General features: G+C 38.8%; 1 protein-coding gene and 1 pseudogene across 1 annotated transcript in view; one reads left to right on the forward strand and one right to left on the reverse strand.

Annotated features, from left to right (window-relative positions):
- LOC130019802 (myosin-IIIb) overlaps positions 1–20,129 on the forward strand; it is a 410,050-nt gene that overhangs the window by 328,199 nt on the left and 61,722 nt on the right. Inside the window, exon 24 of the mRNA XM_056110474.1 lies at positions 17,410–17,489. Coding sequence (XP_055966449.1) covers positions 17,410–17,489 — 80 coding nt within the window. The remainder of the gene's footprint in view (positions 1–17,409; positions 17,490–20,129) is intronic.
- Positions 6,077–6,626, reverse strand: LOC130019780 (KH domain-containing RNA-binding protein QKI-like; annotated as a pseudogene).

Genomic DNA, 20,129 nt, shown 5'->3' on the forward strand with positions numbered 1-20,129 from the left:
CCAAATTCCAAAATGAAAAAGTGTGATCTCCAGTGAGCATGTGTATAAATAATACTGACAAAAAAAAGTGTCACTACTAGCAAGCACCACAACCATTGTGTAATCCCACAAACAACAATGGGAAGGAGGAGGAGAGAAAGTGCAAAAACAGATCCTTTGTTAATGATTGTGGTGATATGTGGTAGAGAGAACATAAGCAAAAGAAATAGCTAGGTCTTTTAGTCTAATAGTCAAATCATGATACCACCTGCCTCCTGTTATCTAAGCAACTTTCTCTTTATTCCTTTCCCATCTGTTGTCTACCAAGCTGCTATGAAATAATGTATCACGAGGATTTTAGTTTCATGTTTTTAATTTCATCCTGTCTTACTCTCTCACTTCAGGGATCTTTGAAGATGTACTTTCTTAAGCCTGAACAGACTTTCAGAGCTGGACAGAAGCTCAGAACTGCTCACCCTTTGAAATCCTATTTGCATCCTGTTGTAAATCTTACTAATGAGCTGAGTCTTCAGTCTGCATGATGTTGCTTTAAAAATGAGTCTTTTTTTTTTTGTGCAATCTAGGTATACAGAAAAATTAAGAAGACCCAGAGATCTATCTTTCTTTCTTTCTTTGTTTCTTTCTTTCTTCGTTTCTTTCTTTCTTTGTTTCTTTCTTTCTTTCTTTCGTCACACCTGGTGATGCTCGGGTTTTACTCCTGGCTCTGAATTCAGGAAGTACTCCTGGCGGTGCTTAAGGAACCATATGGGAGGCTGGGGATTGAATCCAGGTCAGCTGGGTGCAAGGTACACGCCCTACCTGCTGTGCTATTGCTCCAGCCTCAAGAACCAGAGTTTTTCTAACAACATCCTACACCCACTCTTGCATAGCCTCCCTCTACCATTACCCACACCTCCACACAAAGTGGTACATTGGTTTTATTCAAGACTTGTCCTGATTGAGCTAAAAGCTGTGCTGCTGAATGTAGATATTGTTCTGCTCTGGAAGTAGTAAGTCTCATATTTCAAGTGCTGTTAGATAAAGTGTTTATAGATTTATCTTTTTTTTCTGAATAGGAATAAAGTCTTCTTGGATAGATATCAGTAGTCTAGGGTCCAGAAGTTTATACTCATACCATACATTTTGGCAACCATGCAGTTTCCAAGCAGATGTCACCAAAACACACGAGAAAGGCAAAAAATACCTAGAACTTTTTTTAAAGCTGACTTTATCTAAGGAAGAATCTTGTCATTAAGATACACTGAACTGGCAACTTTCACCCAAGGGGAGGTTAAATGCAGAAAAATAGCTGAAGCTTCTTCGTTAAGAAAGTTTTGAAAGTGGAAGAGTTATGAAATTGTTACTACTTTGGAAAGTTCTGATGATTCATTATTATTTGTTGGGCTGACATTCTGTTTTAAATCTTAAGGGAAAAAATGAGGTACTATTCTTTCACCTGGTCTACAATTTTAACATTTTTGGCTCACAAATTTTTGAAGCTGTAGTTCATGTGGTAAAGGCAAAAGAGGAAAATTCCCTGAACTCATTGTTTTGATTTTCTTCAAGCAGAGAGTTTAGAGGCATTAATTTTGCAATTCCTTAAGATACTAAAAATCTGTCAATTAAATTCAATATAGAAATGGGAAAAGCATTTTTCTGGGGCTTTTAATTTCCCACATTTATAAGAAGGGCAAGACTGTATGTTCAGAAAGAGTGAGTTTGTTAATTGTCGATCTTCAATAAATTAACTTGGAAAATAAAGTGATTTACAATTTACTTTTGATTCCTTCTGTTCATAATACTATGGCCACTTTCTCTATATGTGTATATGTATATGTGCATGTACACATATATATCTTTATTCATATAAATAAATTACCCATATTCTTCACTTGAGAATTCTTCCACCCCCGCACTCCTGCCCTTATACTAACACTCAAACTCATAGATAATGCAGTGGAGAATATAGAAATTGCAGATCAAAGTCAAACATAAGCATACTGTCTTTTTTTCTTAAAATGACATATTTTAATAAGAAATAAACTCAATAATGATAATACCGAGAACTAAGGCATTCAGAGATTTCAAAAATCATGCATTTTATCACTGGACGGCTACATGCAAAAAAATAGGCTCAGAACTCTGCCTAACACCATGTACAAAAGTAAGATCAAAATGGATTAAAGACCTCAACATCAGACCAGAAACCATAAGGTACATTGAAGACAAAGTTGGCAAAACCCTCCATGACATTGAAGCTAATGGTATCTTCAAAGATGCCACGCCACTGGCCGAGCAAGTGAAAACAGAGATAGATAAATGGGACTATCTTAAACTAAGAAGCTTCTGCACCTCCAAAGAAACAGTGACCAAAATACAAAGACAGTCTACAGAATGGGAAAGGATATTCACCGAATACACATCTGACAAGGGGTTGATATCCAGGATATACAAAATACTGGTTAAACTCCACAAGAAGAAAACATCCAACCCCATCCAAAAATGGGGCAATGAAATGAACAGAAACTTTCTCAAAGAAGAAATCCGAATGGCAAAAAAGCACATGAGAAAATGCTCTACATCATTAATCATCAGGGAGATGCAGATCAAAACCACAATGAGATACCATCTCACACCTCAGAGACTGGCCCAAATTCAAAAGAACAAAAGCAACCGATGCTGGCGTGGATGTGGCGAGAAAGGGACACTCCTTCACTGTTGGTGGGAATGTCCTCTGGTTCAGCCCTTCTGGAAAACAGTATGGACGATTCTCAAAAAATTAGAAATTGAGCTCCCATTTGACCCAGCAATACCACTCCTGGGAATATATCCCAGAGAGGCAAAAATGTATAGTCGAAGTGACATCTGCACTTGTTTGTTCATTGCAGCCCTCTTTACAATAGCCAGAAACTGGAAGAAACCTGAATGCCCAAGAACAGATGACTGGTTAAAGAAACTTTGGTACATCTACACAATGGAGTACTATGTAGCTCTTAGAAAAGATGAAGTCATGAAATTTACATACAAGTGGTACAATATGGAAAGTATCATGCTAAGCGAAATGAGTCAGAAAGAGAGGGATAGACATAGAAAGATTGCATTCATCTGGGGGATATAAAGTAACAAAGTATGAGATTAATACCCAAGAATAGCTGAGATCAGCACCAGGAGGATTACTCCATAACTTAGAGGCCAGCCGGGTATCCTAGAGGAAGGGCTATTCAGATAGAGAAGGGAGCACCAAATAAAGGATGTTTGGAGGATCCTCCCAGGAGGGGAGATGCATGTCGAAAGTAGACTATGGACTGAACATGTTTGCCACTCAATGCCTCTTTTGCAGACCACAACACCCAAAAGGAGAGAGAGAACACAGGGGATTGCCCTGCCACAGAGACGGGGGGATGGGGGGATGGGGGTGGGAGGGATATTATCCATGGTGGTGGAAAATGGGCACTGGTGGAGGGATGGGTATCTGATCATTGTATAATTGAAACCAAAGCACAAAAAACTGTAAATCTACAACTTTAAAAAAAATAAAATAAAATAAAGGGGAAAAAAAAAAAATCATGCATTTTTTCAGTTGATCCAAAATTTTGTCAACTAAGTTTTCAGTTCAGAGCCAACATTACTCATTTATTTATCACACATTTATTTTCATAAATTTATTTTCTTCCCCATAAAAGACCTTTGATAAACATCTAAAATGTCCAAGTAGAACATGCATAGTTGAGATGAAACTGGATCAATACTATATTGTTTTTAAACTACTGTCACCTCAAGTGTTGACTGTTGCAAATTTATTCAACCGACCAAAATAAAAATCGCCGTGGTACAGCATATATTGTAAATAAAACAACTGTATGTGTAACAGAAAGACAAAGCAGTGGCACGTTAAACCAAAGCTAGCTGAATACAAACAATGAATGTCTATTGCATAGTAAATAAACTTCAAATGGTTTCTGAGTGAGACAGGATGATAGGGAGTCCGCCACCAAGATGCCCACTGAGCTTACTGAGGTCACCATCGAGGTGCCCCTGGAGCGGACTGCTGACCGCTGATCATGACGCAGGGAAGGCATGTTAGGAGGGGACAGCTGAGAAGTCGGTGCCTTCTGCCCCTTGATGTTTGCCACATCTGGTACTGTGCAGTTAATGATCATTTACCTACATGTTAGACAGAAGCCCTGTGCAGTCACTCCAATACACCACTGAGCTTCATGAGAAACCTGAAGCCTCAGTGTACAGGGAGTTGAGTAGATGTACAATGATGCTAGTTTTTCACATCTTTTTAAAGTTTGAAAAAGACAGATGGGGTGGGGTGGGTTAGGCTATTAAGCCCAGCAAAGAGATGGACTACTGTTATCTATATGGGAGAAAGAAGTCGGATTCAATTTGGATCATTTTTCCAGAATGCAAATCACAAATATTACTACTTGTTAGATAAACCATTACTTCAAATTACTCAGAAAAAAAATCCAACCTCCCTTTGAATAAAATGAAGCTTTAATCTGTCTGTAAATTGGTGTCAGATCACAAATAATTTTTATCTCTAAATCCTTTGAACATTAAATATTCTAATAACCAAAAGCACTCAATTATGATTTTAAGAGAATGATGCTTTAAAAAACTTGTCAGGTATTAGAAAAATTATCAAATTTTTCACAATATCAGATTTGGCAAATTTGTGTCAAGGTAATGTGGCCAAAAATCATCTAATTCAATCTATCAATTCATTTGCCTCCCCTTCTATCTTCTTTTACATACTGTGCAACTGAGTAATATACATTAACTCATATCTGGAGGGAGGAGCTGATCTTACAAGATGCTTAGACTAAATGACCATGAAGGAAAATAAGGCACTTTCTTTTCTTTAGACTTATTCCAATACTTCAAAAATAAAAACAAAAGACCAAAAGGCTCTTTTGGTTGTTTGTTTCTTGACAACCACCAGAAAAAAATATTTAATGAAATAAAGGGTTTCTTTGTTCTTTTTCTTTTTTTTATAACACTTGAAAGTATAAATTCTACATTTCCAAAAATATATATATTTTTTCTGCACCAGCACCCTTGTATAGTAAAAGTATCTAGTTTTTGTTCATTTGTTTCAATGCACTACACTTTATCTACAATTTCATTACATGTATACAGCAAATAGGCAAGCATGGCGTTTATATCCTTAATGATTTTTTTCTATATAGGGAGGTTAAAAAAAAATATTTGAACAGTTTGCCCAGTAATGTGACACATAATGCATATACCTTGTTCTTGTATACTATTTTTAAGGACCTGGAAAATAAAGGTTCTGTAATTTTAACTCATATATTTGTTTAAAAATAGTGTTAAAGTTTTGTTCTTTGAATTACGTTTTAAAATTGTTATTAAGTTTTGTTTTTCTTTCATGGCACACTTTTAATACTTCCATTTTTGGCAGGCGATATAAAAAAGGCTGCAACTTCTGCTCTCTGAGGGCACTGTAGAGACTCAACAGCATATCAGATTTTGAATACTTTTTGAAATCACTTCGCCAATGACATCCCTGACTGAAGGTTCATCATGATGCATCACCACACAGTACATTCAGAGAGCTTCGACTCGCTATGAGAAGAGAAGATTCTAGGAGTCTCTCACAGTAACTGACTCTGTCACTGAGTAGTTAAGGGCCATTGGGCTCCCCTTCTGAGTGAGGCCTTCTTACCATTCGTTCCTTTAGAGTGGCACATTAACAGATGATCAGTGCTGTGGGATGAATTGGGCCTTATTGCTTTAGTACTATTCAGTGTAGGTTCTAGAACCACTTTCACCCAATGAGGGAGGGGGGAAAAAGCTGAGTTGGAGGACAACAATTTCTTTGCCTTTTGTTTGGTAGATGGTAAGACTAATGGACAAGTGCCTCAGCTCGCTGCACTGCACTGACGACAGGCAAGCAAAGGCAATTTTACCAGACCAGCAGGCAGGCATGGTCAGGTCATCATTGGGTGAAGAATTCAGAGGTCAGAAAGTCATAGGTTAGTTGCTGGTGGCGGCTCAGTCTGTGGTCACAATCCTTTGGAAAGGATGGACACACATATCGTGCCTCCTAACTTAGTAGCCACCACACCTAATACACCACTAGGTTCAATTTCTTCACTTCCTCAACAGCTCTCTTCAGTTTTATCTCTGCTCTGTTTTGAGCATCTTCCACAGTGATCGGTACGTGTAAATTTTCACTGAGATGCTCCCAGTTGGGTTTGTCCCTATTTTGTTCCTCCTCCTTTTTATCCAGTATTGAGCCTTTGCCCCAGACCATTATCTGACATTCGGTTTCTGCTTCCAGCTGTTTAGCTATGAGTTATGGGGGTCCATGGATTCTCCCAACAAAATTAAAATCTGGGTATTTTTTTACAGGCACATAAAGTTTCTCTTGTAACTGAACGATAGGTCCCACAGTATCAGGCAACTCTGCACTCCTTTTCTCTGTACTGCCATTTAATGTGTCATTGTACATGTCTTTCTGTACTCTGCTAATTTCCTCGTCCAGCAGCCGCTGGAGGTGATTGAAGATCCCGCAGAAGTTGGGGGCTGCTCATGAGCTTCTTGTCATTCAAGAGCTGCACCAGGTTATCCGGACTGGACTTCGGCTTCGCCTTTGCTTCTGTTTCCCCAACCATGTTCAGGTGCGGCCGCCAGCTCAGCCCGCCGAGCCAGAGCGCTGGGGCCTGAGCGGCCGGGAGCGCCGTGGGCAGGGCCAGCATACTGTCTTTTTAATTTCCTACAATGGTGTCATTTTGGGGGAAACAATTTCTTTTTTTTTTTTTTTTTTTGCTTTTTGGGTCACACCCCACGATGCACAGGAGTTACACCTAGTTCATGCACTCAGGAATTACTCTTGGCGGTGCTCGGGGGACCGTATGGGATGCTGGGAATTGAACCTAGGTCAGCTGCGTGCAAGGCAAATGCCCTACCCGCTGTGCTATTGCTCCAGTCCCAGGGGAAAAAATTTTAAGGTATCTCAGTAAATAAAACGAATCTTTGTTATAGATTGAAGGGAATGGTTATATTAAGTTGAACTAAGGTTTTTCTTTTTTTTAGTCAAGGAAACATTGGTTTATAACATTAAATATTTCAGGTATATAGACATATATTACATCTCTATTATGCTTGTGGGCTGGAGCGATAGCACAGCGGTAGGGTGTTTGTTTGATTCCTCTGCCCCCTCGAAGAGCCCGGCAAGCTACCAAGAGTATTTCGCCTGCACGGCAAAGCCTGGCAAGCTACCCTTGACGTATTCAATATGCCAAACACAGTAACAACAAGTCTCAAAGTGAAGACGTTACTGGGCCTGCTCCAGCAAATCGATGAACAATGGGAAGACAGTGTACAAGTGTTCATTATGCTTATAACTGATGGTTTAGTTTCTGGAATCATAAAGACACCAGTGGGTAAAAACATTTGCCTTGCATGCAGCAAGTAGATGGGTAAAACATTTGTTTTAGTGGGTAAAACAAGCACAGCGGGTAAGGCGTTTGCCTTGCAAGTGGCCAATATGGCCGACCCGAGTTCGATTCCTCTGCCCCTCTCAGAGAGCCTGGCAAACTACGAGAGTATCTCGCCCGCATGGCAAAGCCTGGCAAGCTCCCCGTGACGTATTCAATATGCCAAACACAGTAACAACAAAGTCTCCAATGGAGACGTTACTGGGCCCGCTCGAACAAATCGATGAATAATGGGAGAACCGTGACAGCAGACTCAGGTTTAATTCTTGGCACCACAAATGGTACCCTGAGCATTGGAGAAGCGAGCCATAAGTACAGAGCCAGAAAAAAACCCTGAGCATTACTGTGTGGGTCCTCCCACATCCACTTTATAGCCAAGAAAAAAGTCTAGTTCTCATTATACAACAGATCCTTTTGCTCTATTTCCCCATCCTCTTACTCCTTCCCTTTTAATAATCGATATATATATTTTAATGAATTATAAGAGGAATTTGAATGGGAGTTGTTTATTAATTTGTTTCTTTGCCTTTCACATATGCATGAAGGTACACACTGTCTTTTTTCACTCAAAGACATTATTTCATAAATAATATCCTCTATATTTCTCATGTAGCAAATGGTAGGATTTTCATCTTTTTTTTTTTTCAGGGGGTCCATCCACACTTGACTGTTTTCAGGGCTTACTCCTAATGTTGTGCTCAGGGATTACTCCTTGCAGGGCTGGGGGTGGGGCAGGAATTCCCTGGGGTGACAGGAATTCAGTTCCTGGGTTGCTAGGAATTGAATATGGATCAGCCATGTGCAAGGAGTGCTTTATCTGCTATACTATCTCTCCAGCACCTCCAATCTTGTTTAAATTTACACACACACACAGCTGGAAAGTATAATCCTTTGTGTGTTTTACATGTTTTACATCCACTCAACTCTTGATGGGCACTTAGGTTGTTTCTAACCCTTGATTTTAGAGAGCAATGGCTGTGAACATGGGGTGCATATATTATTTTCATTTTAGAGAAATATCTAGTAGTGGATGGCTGGAGGGCTGAATCATATGGTATCTTTATTATTTTTTTCTTTCTGAGAAATATTTATAGATGTTTATCCTATTGGGTATTCCGGTTTACATGCCCATGAACTGTGTACAAGGGACTTCCCTTCCACATTTTTCATCAACACTTGTTTCTTGTCTTCTGAAAAATAACCATTGTTAAGGTACAAAGTACTATCTCCTCTTTGTTTAGATTTTATTTCTCTAACAAAAAAGAGACCTGATCATCTTTTCATGTGCCTATTGGTCATTTGTATGTCCTCTTTGGATAAGTGTCTATTCATGTCCTTTCCTAAGGCTTTGCCTTGCATGTGGCCGACCTGGGTTCAATTCCTCCGCCCCTCTCGGAGAGCCCGGGAAGCTTCCGAGAGTATCTCACCTGGCACGGCAAAGCCTGGCAAGCTCTCCATGACGTATTTGATATGCTGAAAACAGTAATAGTCAATCTCACAATTTGTTGTGAGATGTTACTGGTGCCCCCTCGAGCAAATCAATGAACAATGGGAGAACAGTGCTACAATGCTATTTTTTAAAACTGGTCTAAAATTTGGGGGGAAGCTGTTAAATTTTATGAATTCTTAATAAATTGTGCATAGTAACACCCTTTATATAATTCTCACATGAATGTTTCATATGAGGATGAAATTTGAAGCTGGATTATTTTGTTGTACAGAGCCTTTTTATTTGATGTAATCCCATTTGCTTACTTTTGTGTTTGTTTTCCTAGCCTTTGAAGTCATACCCACAAAGATATCACTAAGACTATGCCAAAGAGCTTGCCACATATATTTTGATATATGTTTTATGGTTTCAGGTCTTATAGTTCAATTTAAGTTATTTATATATGTATAAGATAGTGATCTAATTTCATGTGTTTACATATGGCTGACTGTCAAGCTTCCTTAGCATTATTTATTGAAGAGCTTTTTCTTACTCCATTTTATGCTTCTCTGTCATAAATCAGTTATCCAATAATTTTTAGTATACAAAATGCAGCAATATGTTATATGAAACTACTAAATTTGCATTAAAATGCAAGTTGCAGTGGTATTAAATAAAAATGTCAATCTCTGCAAATACTTTACCAGCATAAATCTGTTGTAAATGGATACCCTGAACATTACCCATGATCCAACTAACTTGAGATTCTTGTGAGTGGTGTGCTGAATTAACCACTGTGTATCTTCAGTATTGCAGCTTTTTTATTTTACAATTCATGTATTTATAGTCTGTGAACTGTTTCTTTGATGTAATCTTCAACCACAGCTTCTTCTCACAGGCCTCGCTTCACCATCTCTGGGTCTATCTTCACAATCAGTTCTTTACCATCCATTTGTCCACTGTCTTCTTGTTGCCCTCACCTCTTCCTCTCACTATGTATGTGCTGCCTCTATTGTGACCTGTGTTTATATAGTATGTATCCCTACCCCTTGCTGTTCTGCTTTCTTATTGGTTCTGCCCTTTGCAAAAAAAAAGAAAGAAAGAAAGAAAAAGAAAACCAAGAAACAAAATTTTTATCAGACAAACAATCAGATCAAGTAAGCTTATACAGATGAGATTTTGTGGAATGACAAATCCAAGGTCTTAGTTATCTGACCTCACTCCTTATTTCCTCTGAACAAGCATACAATCTGTTGTTAAGATAAAACAATGTTTATTGTGTAAACCTTACAACCACCTCTTAAACCTTTCCTTAGAGAAGTAAAAACAGATCTGTCTTGATTGAGAAATCAAGATTAATTAAGGGTGAATCTAAGTGAGAGATCTTGATTAAACTGAGTAAGAATCACAAAGCAAATGTCTGTGACTGGTGGGAACAGCAAGGCAAGGATTTTGAAAGGAGAGATTCAGAAAATCACAGGGCAGAGATTGTCCATATTTTCCATTGAAAAGTGAATAGATTCTGGATCTGGAAAGTTTTCAAGAGTGAAAACTCCTGAAAAAACAGGGAGAAGAAATCAGTACTAATGCAGACCGAATAGCAAATCAATCCATATTAATGCAAGCAGAAGAGCACAATTTTCATATACATAGGTTCAACCCAAAGGAAATTGTATATAATAAAGAGAGCAGTTATTGTACATTAGGAATTATGATTTAGGTTCACAGCTAAGGAACAGTCCCATGGTGTGTACCATCAGAGTTTGAAGATACTGAGTTATATCCCTGATTCCAGGAAAACTTTTAAAAGATCAGATAAGAAGATGATCTGAGGTTAGGTCATTTGTAGTGAAACTTTTTTTTTTTCCATTTTTGTTAGTGAAACACCATGAGGTACAGTTGTAAACTTACAAATTTTTGTGCTTGAGTTTCAGTTATACAATGATCGGGTACTCATCCCTCCATCAGTGCCCCTTCTCCACCACCACTGGTCCCAGTATCCCTCCCACCCTCCATTCCCCCTATCCCACACTGCCTCTGTGGCAGGGCATTCCCTTTTGTTCTCTCTCTCCTTTTGGGTGCTGTGGTTTTCAAAAGAGGCATTGAGTGGCAATCATATTCGGTCTATAGTCTACTTTCAGCATGCATCTCTCATCCTGGGAGGATCCTCTCAACACCCTTTATTTGGTGCTCCTTTCTCTATCTGAGCAGCAGATAGTGTGTGTGGCTGGCCTCCAAGCCATAGAGTAAACCTCCTGGTACCTATCTCTGCTATTCTTGGATGTTAGTTTCCTATTTTGTTACTTTCTGATTCATTTCCCTTAGCATGATACTTTCCATGTAGTACCTTGGCTCTTACATTCGTCTTTCTAACAGACAACTGAAGCATTTGAGTTTTTTATTTGCACCAGGGTTTTGTGTAGCAATTTGCCACAGCATTTTACATTTCAACATAAGTTTGGATCTTTATTTCAGCTTATTAGTCTATGTTTGGGGGGAAATTAAAGCAAAGAATTCCCTAACAATCCACTAGCAATCTTGCAACAAATCCCATAAACCCAGAGAGGGCAGCAGAGGGAAGCAGATTTCTGTGCTTGCGTATTTAAAAGACTAACATTTCATTATAATGGGATTCTTAGGAAGTGACTAAAAATGAAATCATGGGGTGTTGGGTATTTTCCAAGACATAAAAAGCCTCTGAATCATACAGGAAATTGCCACCTTTACAAAGTTCCTGCTCTGTCTCTGGACCCTCTCCCAGAGACCAAGAGATTGGAAGCTCCATTTCATATTCTTTCTTAACCCAGACCCACAGAGGACATAAATTCCACTAGATAACTACAACTTCCGTTTTCTCTCCCTGACACACTTTGTTGGGCGCACCGGAAGTGCAGGAGGGTGCTTTGGGGGCAATGAAGCATCCTTAGTTGAAGAGGCTTTCTAGGGATGAAGCATTGAGGATGCTTAACATTTGAAAGAAGTGTGAAAACTGTATTTACATTTAAATTAAAATGGAAACTTCTTATAGGTTATGATTCTCAAAGGTGTGTGTGTGTGTGTGTGTGTGTGTGTGTGTGTGTGTGGCACTTTTGCTGAGGCCTATTGTTTATTCATGCTGTAAATCCTTTGAAATGTGTTAAAATGCTTCCCACTCATTATAAAGCGCCTGCCACCCCTGGATTACGACTTTGATGTCACCAATCCTGCTTCAAAGGGTTCTTTCTGGGCTATTAATCACAGTTTAGCCTCTGAAAATATCACCAGAGAAAACATTTGGACATCTTTGTGCTAGACTTGCTAAAAACTTTGAAATCTTGAGTGTCTTGCCTTTACACAAATTGCAGCATTTCCTTTCACTGATAACTTTTAATTTAACTACAGAATTGAACAATATTGTACATAAAAATTAGGCAGACAAGCAGATGTCTGTATGCTTTTATGTTAGGAGGCACAAGATTCCAGAAAAGGTGGAGGGTGGGTGGAAGGGACAAGAGTCAGGCCACTTTGGCCCATCAGAGGTTAAAAGCTATAGGAATCAATAACCAAGAGATTGAGGTTCAAGAAAACTTCTTTTCATTTGCTTTTGGTTTTATTTACAATTACAAATTAGTGATATTCCCTGGTCTTCTCTTGCCTTTTACAATGTGTTGAGCACTATAAAACTATTCACAACAAATACTATTAATATTAGCTAGCCATGCTAGCAAACGTGAAGTAAGCACTAACTTGCACTGGCCCTGTGTTGACAAGCACTTTACATGGATGACCTTGTTGAGTGCCCACAGGTGTACTGAGAATTGGATAATCTTATCCCGGTAACCATGAAGGCTTGATTCCTGTGTATGCTGAGCCTCAGTCTAAGGAAAGATATAGTGAGAAAGAGCTTTATTGCCAACAAACCCAGGTTGGAAGATGATGGTCTCATGTCCTCACAATAGCTGTTATCTCTTCATGGTCACGAGGAATCTTTAAAAGAGAAAGATTCAGGAAGTGTGTTTTTAGAATGAATCACACAGACCCCTTGATGCACAGTATGTTAACCGTGTAACTGAGCAAAGCAAAAATTAGGCTTTGGGAGAAAGGGTAAACTAAGGATAAATTGTCCTTTTCATGAGGCGTTAGGGCAAGGAGAGTTGTCCTTGTCTAAGATTGACTAAGTTTCATTTTGGCTAAGTTTCATCCTCATGTAATAGACAAAAAACGGATGCTCTAAGATAATAATTTACAAGGTCATAGTCCTGGCAAATACTTAGACTCATCTGTCTCCATTGCTTGGGTGCTTGCCCACTCTACATCTTTTGGATCATTGAGAGCAATCAGGGATCTCACTAGTGAACACAAACTGCAGATGAATTCTTTATCCCTGCTTACAACTTCTTCCAGAAAATTCGCAGCACTTCTCCTTTATATTCATCTCTTTCAATGACTAATTGGAATTGTTGGAATTATTGAACCTTATTGAAACCTAATTAGAATTATTTTTTTAATTGTTAAGAGTGGATAACATGAAAGTCTCAGTACTCACAAGTTTGTTTGTTTATGTTTTGTTTTGTTTTTTTTTTTTGCTTTTTGGGTCACACCCGGCGGTGCACAGGGGTTACTCCTGGCTCTACACTCAGGAATTACTCCTGGCGGCTCTCAGGGGACCATACGGGATGCTGGGAATCGAACCCGGGTTGGCTGCGTGCAAGGCAAACGCCCTACCCGCTGTGCTATATCACTCTAGCCCCCTACTCACAAGTTTTTAGTTACAGTACAGCACTGTTTATGTTATATGAAGATATGTATTATAGTCATGTATAATACATATACACATTAATATAGAAAAGAAATGACATTTTTCATCTTGTCTGACTAAAGTTCCATATCCAGGTTCTCCCCATTTTCCTGTCCTCCTCCAGCAACTGGCCAACAATATTCTCTGCTTTAACACATTTGACGATTTCATGTCCCTCTCACTGATAAAATGTGCTTTCCTTCTGTGACTGGCTTATTTCATTTAGCATGAAGTTCTCAAAGTTCATCTATGTAACAAAGCACTATTTTCTTTTTTAAAGTGGAAAAATATTCCATTGTTCAGGTATACGTATAATTTTTTGTTTTCTTTTGTCTCTCGGAGAGCCCGGCAAGCTACCGAGAGTATTCGATATGCCAGACACAGTAACAACAAAGTCTCCAATGGAGACGTTACTGGGCCCGCTCGAGCAAATCGACGATCAACGGGAGGGCCTTTACCTTTACTTTACCTTTTGTCAAATATTTAGGTTGGAGCTATTTAGCTCAGTAGGATGGAGCACATGCTTTGCATGTGGGATTCCCATGTTTGATTCTCAACAATGTAGAATCCTCCAGCCTAGCCAGGAGTCACACTTGCATACCAAGTACCAAGCAAGAAAAGCCCCTAAGCACAGCTGAGTATGACCCTATGATGCGGGCAGAAGCCAAAGAGAGGGTACAGGGGTTAAGATGAGTGTCTTATATCCCACTGTCCCTAGTTAGACTCTGGCACCACATAAGGTCTTCCAAGTATAGTCAAGGATCACTCCTGAGCAGAGAGTCACAAATAGTCCCCAAACACTGGGGACCCCCCCAAAATAAAGAACAAAAACCCCAAATTTGTTCCACCTCTTATCTATTGTGGAACAGGTGTAGTGAACTGATAATGTAAATATCATTTTGAAGTTCTGTTTTCAATTCTTTTGCATGAATATCCACAGGCAGGATTGTGGGTCACATAATGGTTTGATTTTTAATCTTTTTCGAACCACCATACTATTTTCTATAGTGGCTGCACTATTTTGCACACCTGCCTACAATGCAAAAGAACTCCAGTTTCTCCACATACTCACCATTATTAGTTTCTGTTTTCGTTGTTTGTAATGATGATCCTAGCTGGTATGAGCTGGTGATAGTTCACTGTAGTATCTCTCTGGCCCCCACATTTTATAGTTTTAAGTCTTATTTTTGTATATGCTATAAGAATCCATTTTAATTTTTTTCACAATGTTCAATTTTCCCAGAGAATTTATTGAAGAAACTACTTCCACTATTGGAGATAGTCTTGACAACTTTGTCAAAGATTATTTGATCAGAGGGTATGAATTTATTTCTGAGTTCTCTATATGGTTTAATTTTTTTTAATGTATAATTTTATTTTTTTATTCCTTTGAGGTTTATGAGTGTGTGTATGTATATATGTATGTATGCATGTATAGGGTGAAGATGGGTGTCTTAGTCCATACCCAGTGGTGCACAGGGGTTCTCCTGGCAGTTTACCTATGTTTGTCTTTATGCCAGTACCATGCTGTTTTGATTACTGTAATTTTTTTTTGATATTGGAACACCTAAAACTTTTACCTTTATTCTTTCTTCTCTAAATTATTTTGATACTTTGGTGTCTTTGTATTTCCAAACAAGTTTCAGGATTTTGATGGGGATTGCATTGTATTTGTAGATCTCTAGATAATATGAATATTTTAACAATATCATATCTTCTAATCCATGAGCACAATCAGGAATACCAAAATATGCCATAACCAAATATTATATTTTGTCATAAAAATATTTTGAGTTGAAAGCAGTTGAGAAGAACTGATATTAGCTCTCTGATTCTGCCCCTAATTGCCTAAAATCAGGATATAAAGTTGTAAAAACATCTATCCCTCCCCCTCTTGACCAGGAAGAATTGCCAAAGACAACTCCAGACCCTTATCAGCCCAGAGACCTCACCAGAGGAATGTATATAATAAATTTTACTAAATAGCTCTTATCTTCCTTAAAGAGAGATCTCATTTCTTTACCATCCCACAGTACACTAAGACTAGAAACTTCAAGTTTATCTAATTTGACTTGTCACTTCTCTACAAATGTATTGTTCTTTTTTTTTTGTTGTTGTTGTTAAGATGAACTATAAGCCCAAGTTGTAACCACCCCTTTGAGTTACTGGCCACTGTGTACTACTACTGTGTGTATGTAAACTGCAAAAATTAATATATTGCTCTTATTATTTTCTTCCTTATCTGCCTTCCATCAGTCTGTTTTTCAGTGCCTCAGCTAATAAGTCCAAAATGAACTAATGAAGGAAGTGATCCTTTTCCTTTCCCCAATAAGGACTTTTACATTTATTTGTTCATACCTTCTTTAACTTCTTTCAGAAATATTTTATAGTGTTTATGTACAAGGATTTTTGTCTTTTATTAATTTTAAAGTATTCTATTAGTTTTGGTATCACTTTAAATAAAATTGTTTTATTAATTTTCTTCTTGGATTTAATTGTTGTTATGCAGAACTATAACTGACTTTTTGTTTGGTTTGGGTTTGGGTTTGAGGGACACACCAGGTGATGCTCAAGGGTTATAACCAGCTTTGCACTTAGGAATCAATCGTGGCAGTGTTCAGGAGACCATATAGGATTCTGAGGATCAAACCTAGATCATCTGCATGCAAAGCAACCTGCTGTACTATCTCTCTGGCCCCTGCAACTGACTTTTCCATGTTGATTATATTCCGCAAATTTGCAGATTTGCAGTTGTTGTTGTAGTTGTATATGTATGTGTGTAAGTAATATTTAGAACTTTCTACATATAAAATCTTATCATTTATAAATAGATATTTTTATTCCCTTTGGTTTCCATTAAGGTGCCTTTTTAAAAAGTTATTTCTTGTCTAATTGTTCTAGCTAGCATTGCCAGTAATATGCATAATATGTAAAAATAAACCTCTCGTTTCTGATTTTGGAAAAAGGCTTTCAGTTTTTCACTGAAAATGTTTGAGTCTTTCATATGTGGCCTGTTTATGTTTTGATAATTTCTTCTCTTCCTAGTTTTTTTACTAAGTACGACTTTTTTTATTTTGTCTTGGGGGTAGGGGAAATATATACCCAAGGGTGCTGGGGGCCTTCCCCTCTCAGTGCTCTGGGGTTGCCTGTTGTGATGTCTTGGATTGAACCTAGGGCTCTTATGTGAAAAGCAAGTGCTCCAGTCTTTTGAACTACCTCACTGGCCTGTAGAGACGTTCTTCTTCTTTTATTTTTCTTAAACAGTGAATATACCTTTGATTTATATTGTAAACTGTCTACAATTCATGAACTATTACACTTTATAAAATTTATTATAGAAGCTTTAAAAATTTTCAAAAATTCTAAATTCTGGGCAAATCATTTGAAAAAAATTCCAAAACTCACAGTAACAAAGGAAAAAATTGTTCAGGATCCTTTTGTTTTGTTTTGTTTTCTCAAGTGGAAGGAGTGAGTGGGCCACACCCTGTGAAGCTCAGGAGCCATTTGAGTCTGTAGTTGGAAGTGACCCCTGGAGGGCACAGGGACCCAATTAAGGTTATGTGGAGTGAGGCACAGGGACCCAATTAAGGTTATGTGGAGTGAGGGCTCCGACCAAAGTTAACCAAAGCAGCCACATGTAAGGATTAAGTGTCTTACCTTCTACACTATCTCTCCAGCTTTAGAAACTTCTTGACTCTTTCTTCAATTTGTGGTTTATTTATTTATTTTTTTTTTTTGCCTTTTTTGCTTAGGAAACTTGGCCCAGACAAGAGCCAGGATAACAGTAGCCTCAAGATCTTTGCCTCCTCACTTCAATGCAGGGAGAGCTAAGGTAAGAGCCAAGGTCCAAAGTGTGGACCATGGGAGATCCTATCCTGAGGATAATCTATGGTTGGGCAGCATGCATTTTATTTATCTGGATACTATCTGGGCTGGAGCGATAGCACAGCGGGTAGGGCGTTTGCCTTGCACGCAGCCAACATGGCCGACCCGAGTTCGATTCCTCTGTCCCTCTCGGAGAGCCCGGCAAGCTACCGAGAGTATTCGATATGCCAGACACAGTAACAACAAAGTCTCCAATGGAGATGTTACTGGGCCCGCTCGAGCAAATCGATGATCAACGGGAGGGCCTTTACCTTTACCTTTACCTTACTATCTGGGCAGTTTGGAGAAGAGAGCAAAGCATTCAAGAAGTTAGGGTTAGGAAATTTAAAATATAATAATTCTTGGACATACATCTTCTAAAAATGTTGTTCTTCTGCCCTTTAAAGTTCAGCAATGAGGGATGTGTGAATTAAACTGAAATCAGCAGATTGGAAAAAGAAAAGACAGATTTTAATCATGTACATATACAGGAGTTCACCATGGAAGGCCTTATGCCTGGCTCTGTACTCACTTCTAGCAGGGCTCAGGGGACTATCTGGGTGAACCAGGTCAGTTGCATGCAAGGCAAGTGTCTTATTTGTTGTACGATTACTCTAGGTCTTTATGTAGCACTTTGACAGGAAAATAACTCATGAGGGAGGAGGGAATTTGGGCGAGAATAAATGACTTTTGGGAAAAATAAATAATAAATGCTCCCTTCTCAGAATAGATGGAGCAACAAGAGCTTATGGCAACGTCTAATTGGGTAATTTCATATCCTAGTGCTGAGTTCCTGACTTTGGTGACAGAAAATAATTTTACTTGATAGCAAAACACCCATGAAGAGAACTTAGGATGATTGTACTCTTTTCAGACCCTCTAGTTTTAGACTGGTATGGGAAGTTCAGAGAAAGAAAAAAAAAGCTTCTTTAAACTATTGATTCTTCTTATAACAGTCTTCAGTTCGAAGTACTCCTGTGTCGCCATAATATATTCTGGACCTCTTTACTGATTCCCAAAGAGACCAGTTAAAGTATAGAACAGATGAAACTTGAAAATGAAGTTCATATTGAAAAAAGGCATTTCTTTCATTTTTTAAATTTCTATTAGTGAAACACCATGAGGTACAGTTGTAGACTTACAAATTTTTGTGCTTGGGTTTTAGTTATACAATGATCGAGTACCCATCCCTCCACCAGTGCCCATTTTCCACCACCACTGATCCCAGTATCCCTCCCACCCCCCCCCCATACCCCCCATCCCACCATGCCTCTGTGGCAGGGCGTTCCCTTTTGTTCTCTCCTTTTTGGGTGCTGTGGTTTGCAAAAGAGGCATTGAGTGGCAGTCACGTTCAGTCTATAGTCTACTTTCAGAATGCATCTCCCATCCTGGGAGGATCCTCCCAACACCCTGAAAAAAGGCATTTATTTCTTAAGCTTGTCACCAGTCTCTGAAAGAGTTGCAGTGATCAAATGGAGTCAGCAGGGAGAGAAGACCAGGTTTCCTATTGCTTTTCCCTCTGAAAAATGAATGGCACACATGCCTGTTCAAGGGGGCTTTAGAAGGGTTAATAAATATTTTGCTTGCTTCCCACTTATGTTCAGCAAGAAGCTCAAGCTTTATTATAGGTGCTAAGCCCCACAAGTAATTACCTTGATGGTGATATAGTAGTAATACAGATCACATCTAAATTTTCTTATCCTTTTGTTTGTATTGAATATTATTTTTGTTTGTTTGATTTTGAGCTATAGAAACAGTGCTCTGGGGTTATTGCTGACTGTTCAGTGGTCACTCCTAGTAGTCTCAAGGGACCATATGTGGTTGCTACATTTTTGTCCATTAATATATAGCTTTGTTTTATATGCTTATATTTAATTTTTTTCTAATATCATTCTTTTTAAAAATTTATTTTATGTTGGGGTTTGCTTCCCCAGCAGCACTTTGGTAGCTACTTTGGTGTCAGCTAGCCAAGTACTAAGGCCCTGGGCTATTCCCTGTAGTGCTTGGGGGTGGGGGGTCATGTACTTTTGGGCATCAAAGTTGGGGCTCTGCATGTGCAGACATGCACTTGAACAGCCTTTGAGTTTGTCCCTGGCCATATATAGATATTTTAGGGGTGCCCATGTGGTGCTCAGGAAGTCCAGAAGCCATGTACAATGAGTCTTGACCAACCAAATTAGATAGTTAAATTTGAGGACCCAAGGGTGAGGGCTACTTGTCCTGGGGACCTCCAGGACCAGTGGTCTCACAGGTCTGCAGCTCTACACCTGGTGATATTTAGGGAGCCACATGATGATGAAACTGAATCAAGTTGTCCCAACCCCAGTATATACTTCAAAAATAATGGTGTGAAGTATATCTTTATATAAAACAATATTTCAACTGCAATTTTTGTGTCCTGAAGCTTAATATCAGTAATACTACAGCTTGTGCTGGAACAAAGCTTAATCTAACAAATGTATATTCTTTGTTTGTTTGTTTGTTTTTGCTTTTTTGAGGGGGGTAACACCCGCAGTGCACAGGGGTTACTCCTGGCTTTTGCACTCAGGAATTACTCCTGACGGTGCTCAGGGGACCATATGGGATGCTGGGAATCGAACCCATGTCA

The sequence above is a fragment of the Sorex fumeus genome, unplaced genomic scaffold, assembly GCF_029834395.1.
Source record: "Sorex fumeus unplaced genomic scaffold, SorFum_2.1 ptg000009l, whole genome shotgun sequence".
Taxonomy (NCBI): domain Eukaryota; kingdom Metazoa; phylum Chordata; class Mammalia; order Eulipotyphla; family Soricidae; genus Sorex; species Sorex fumeus.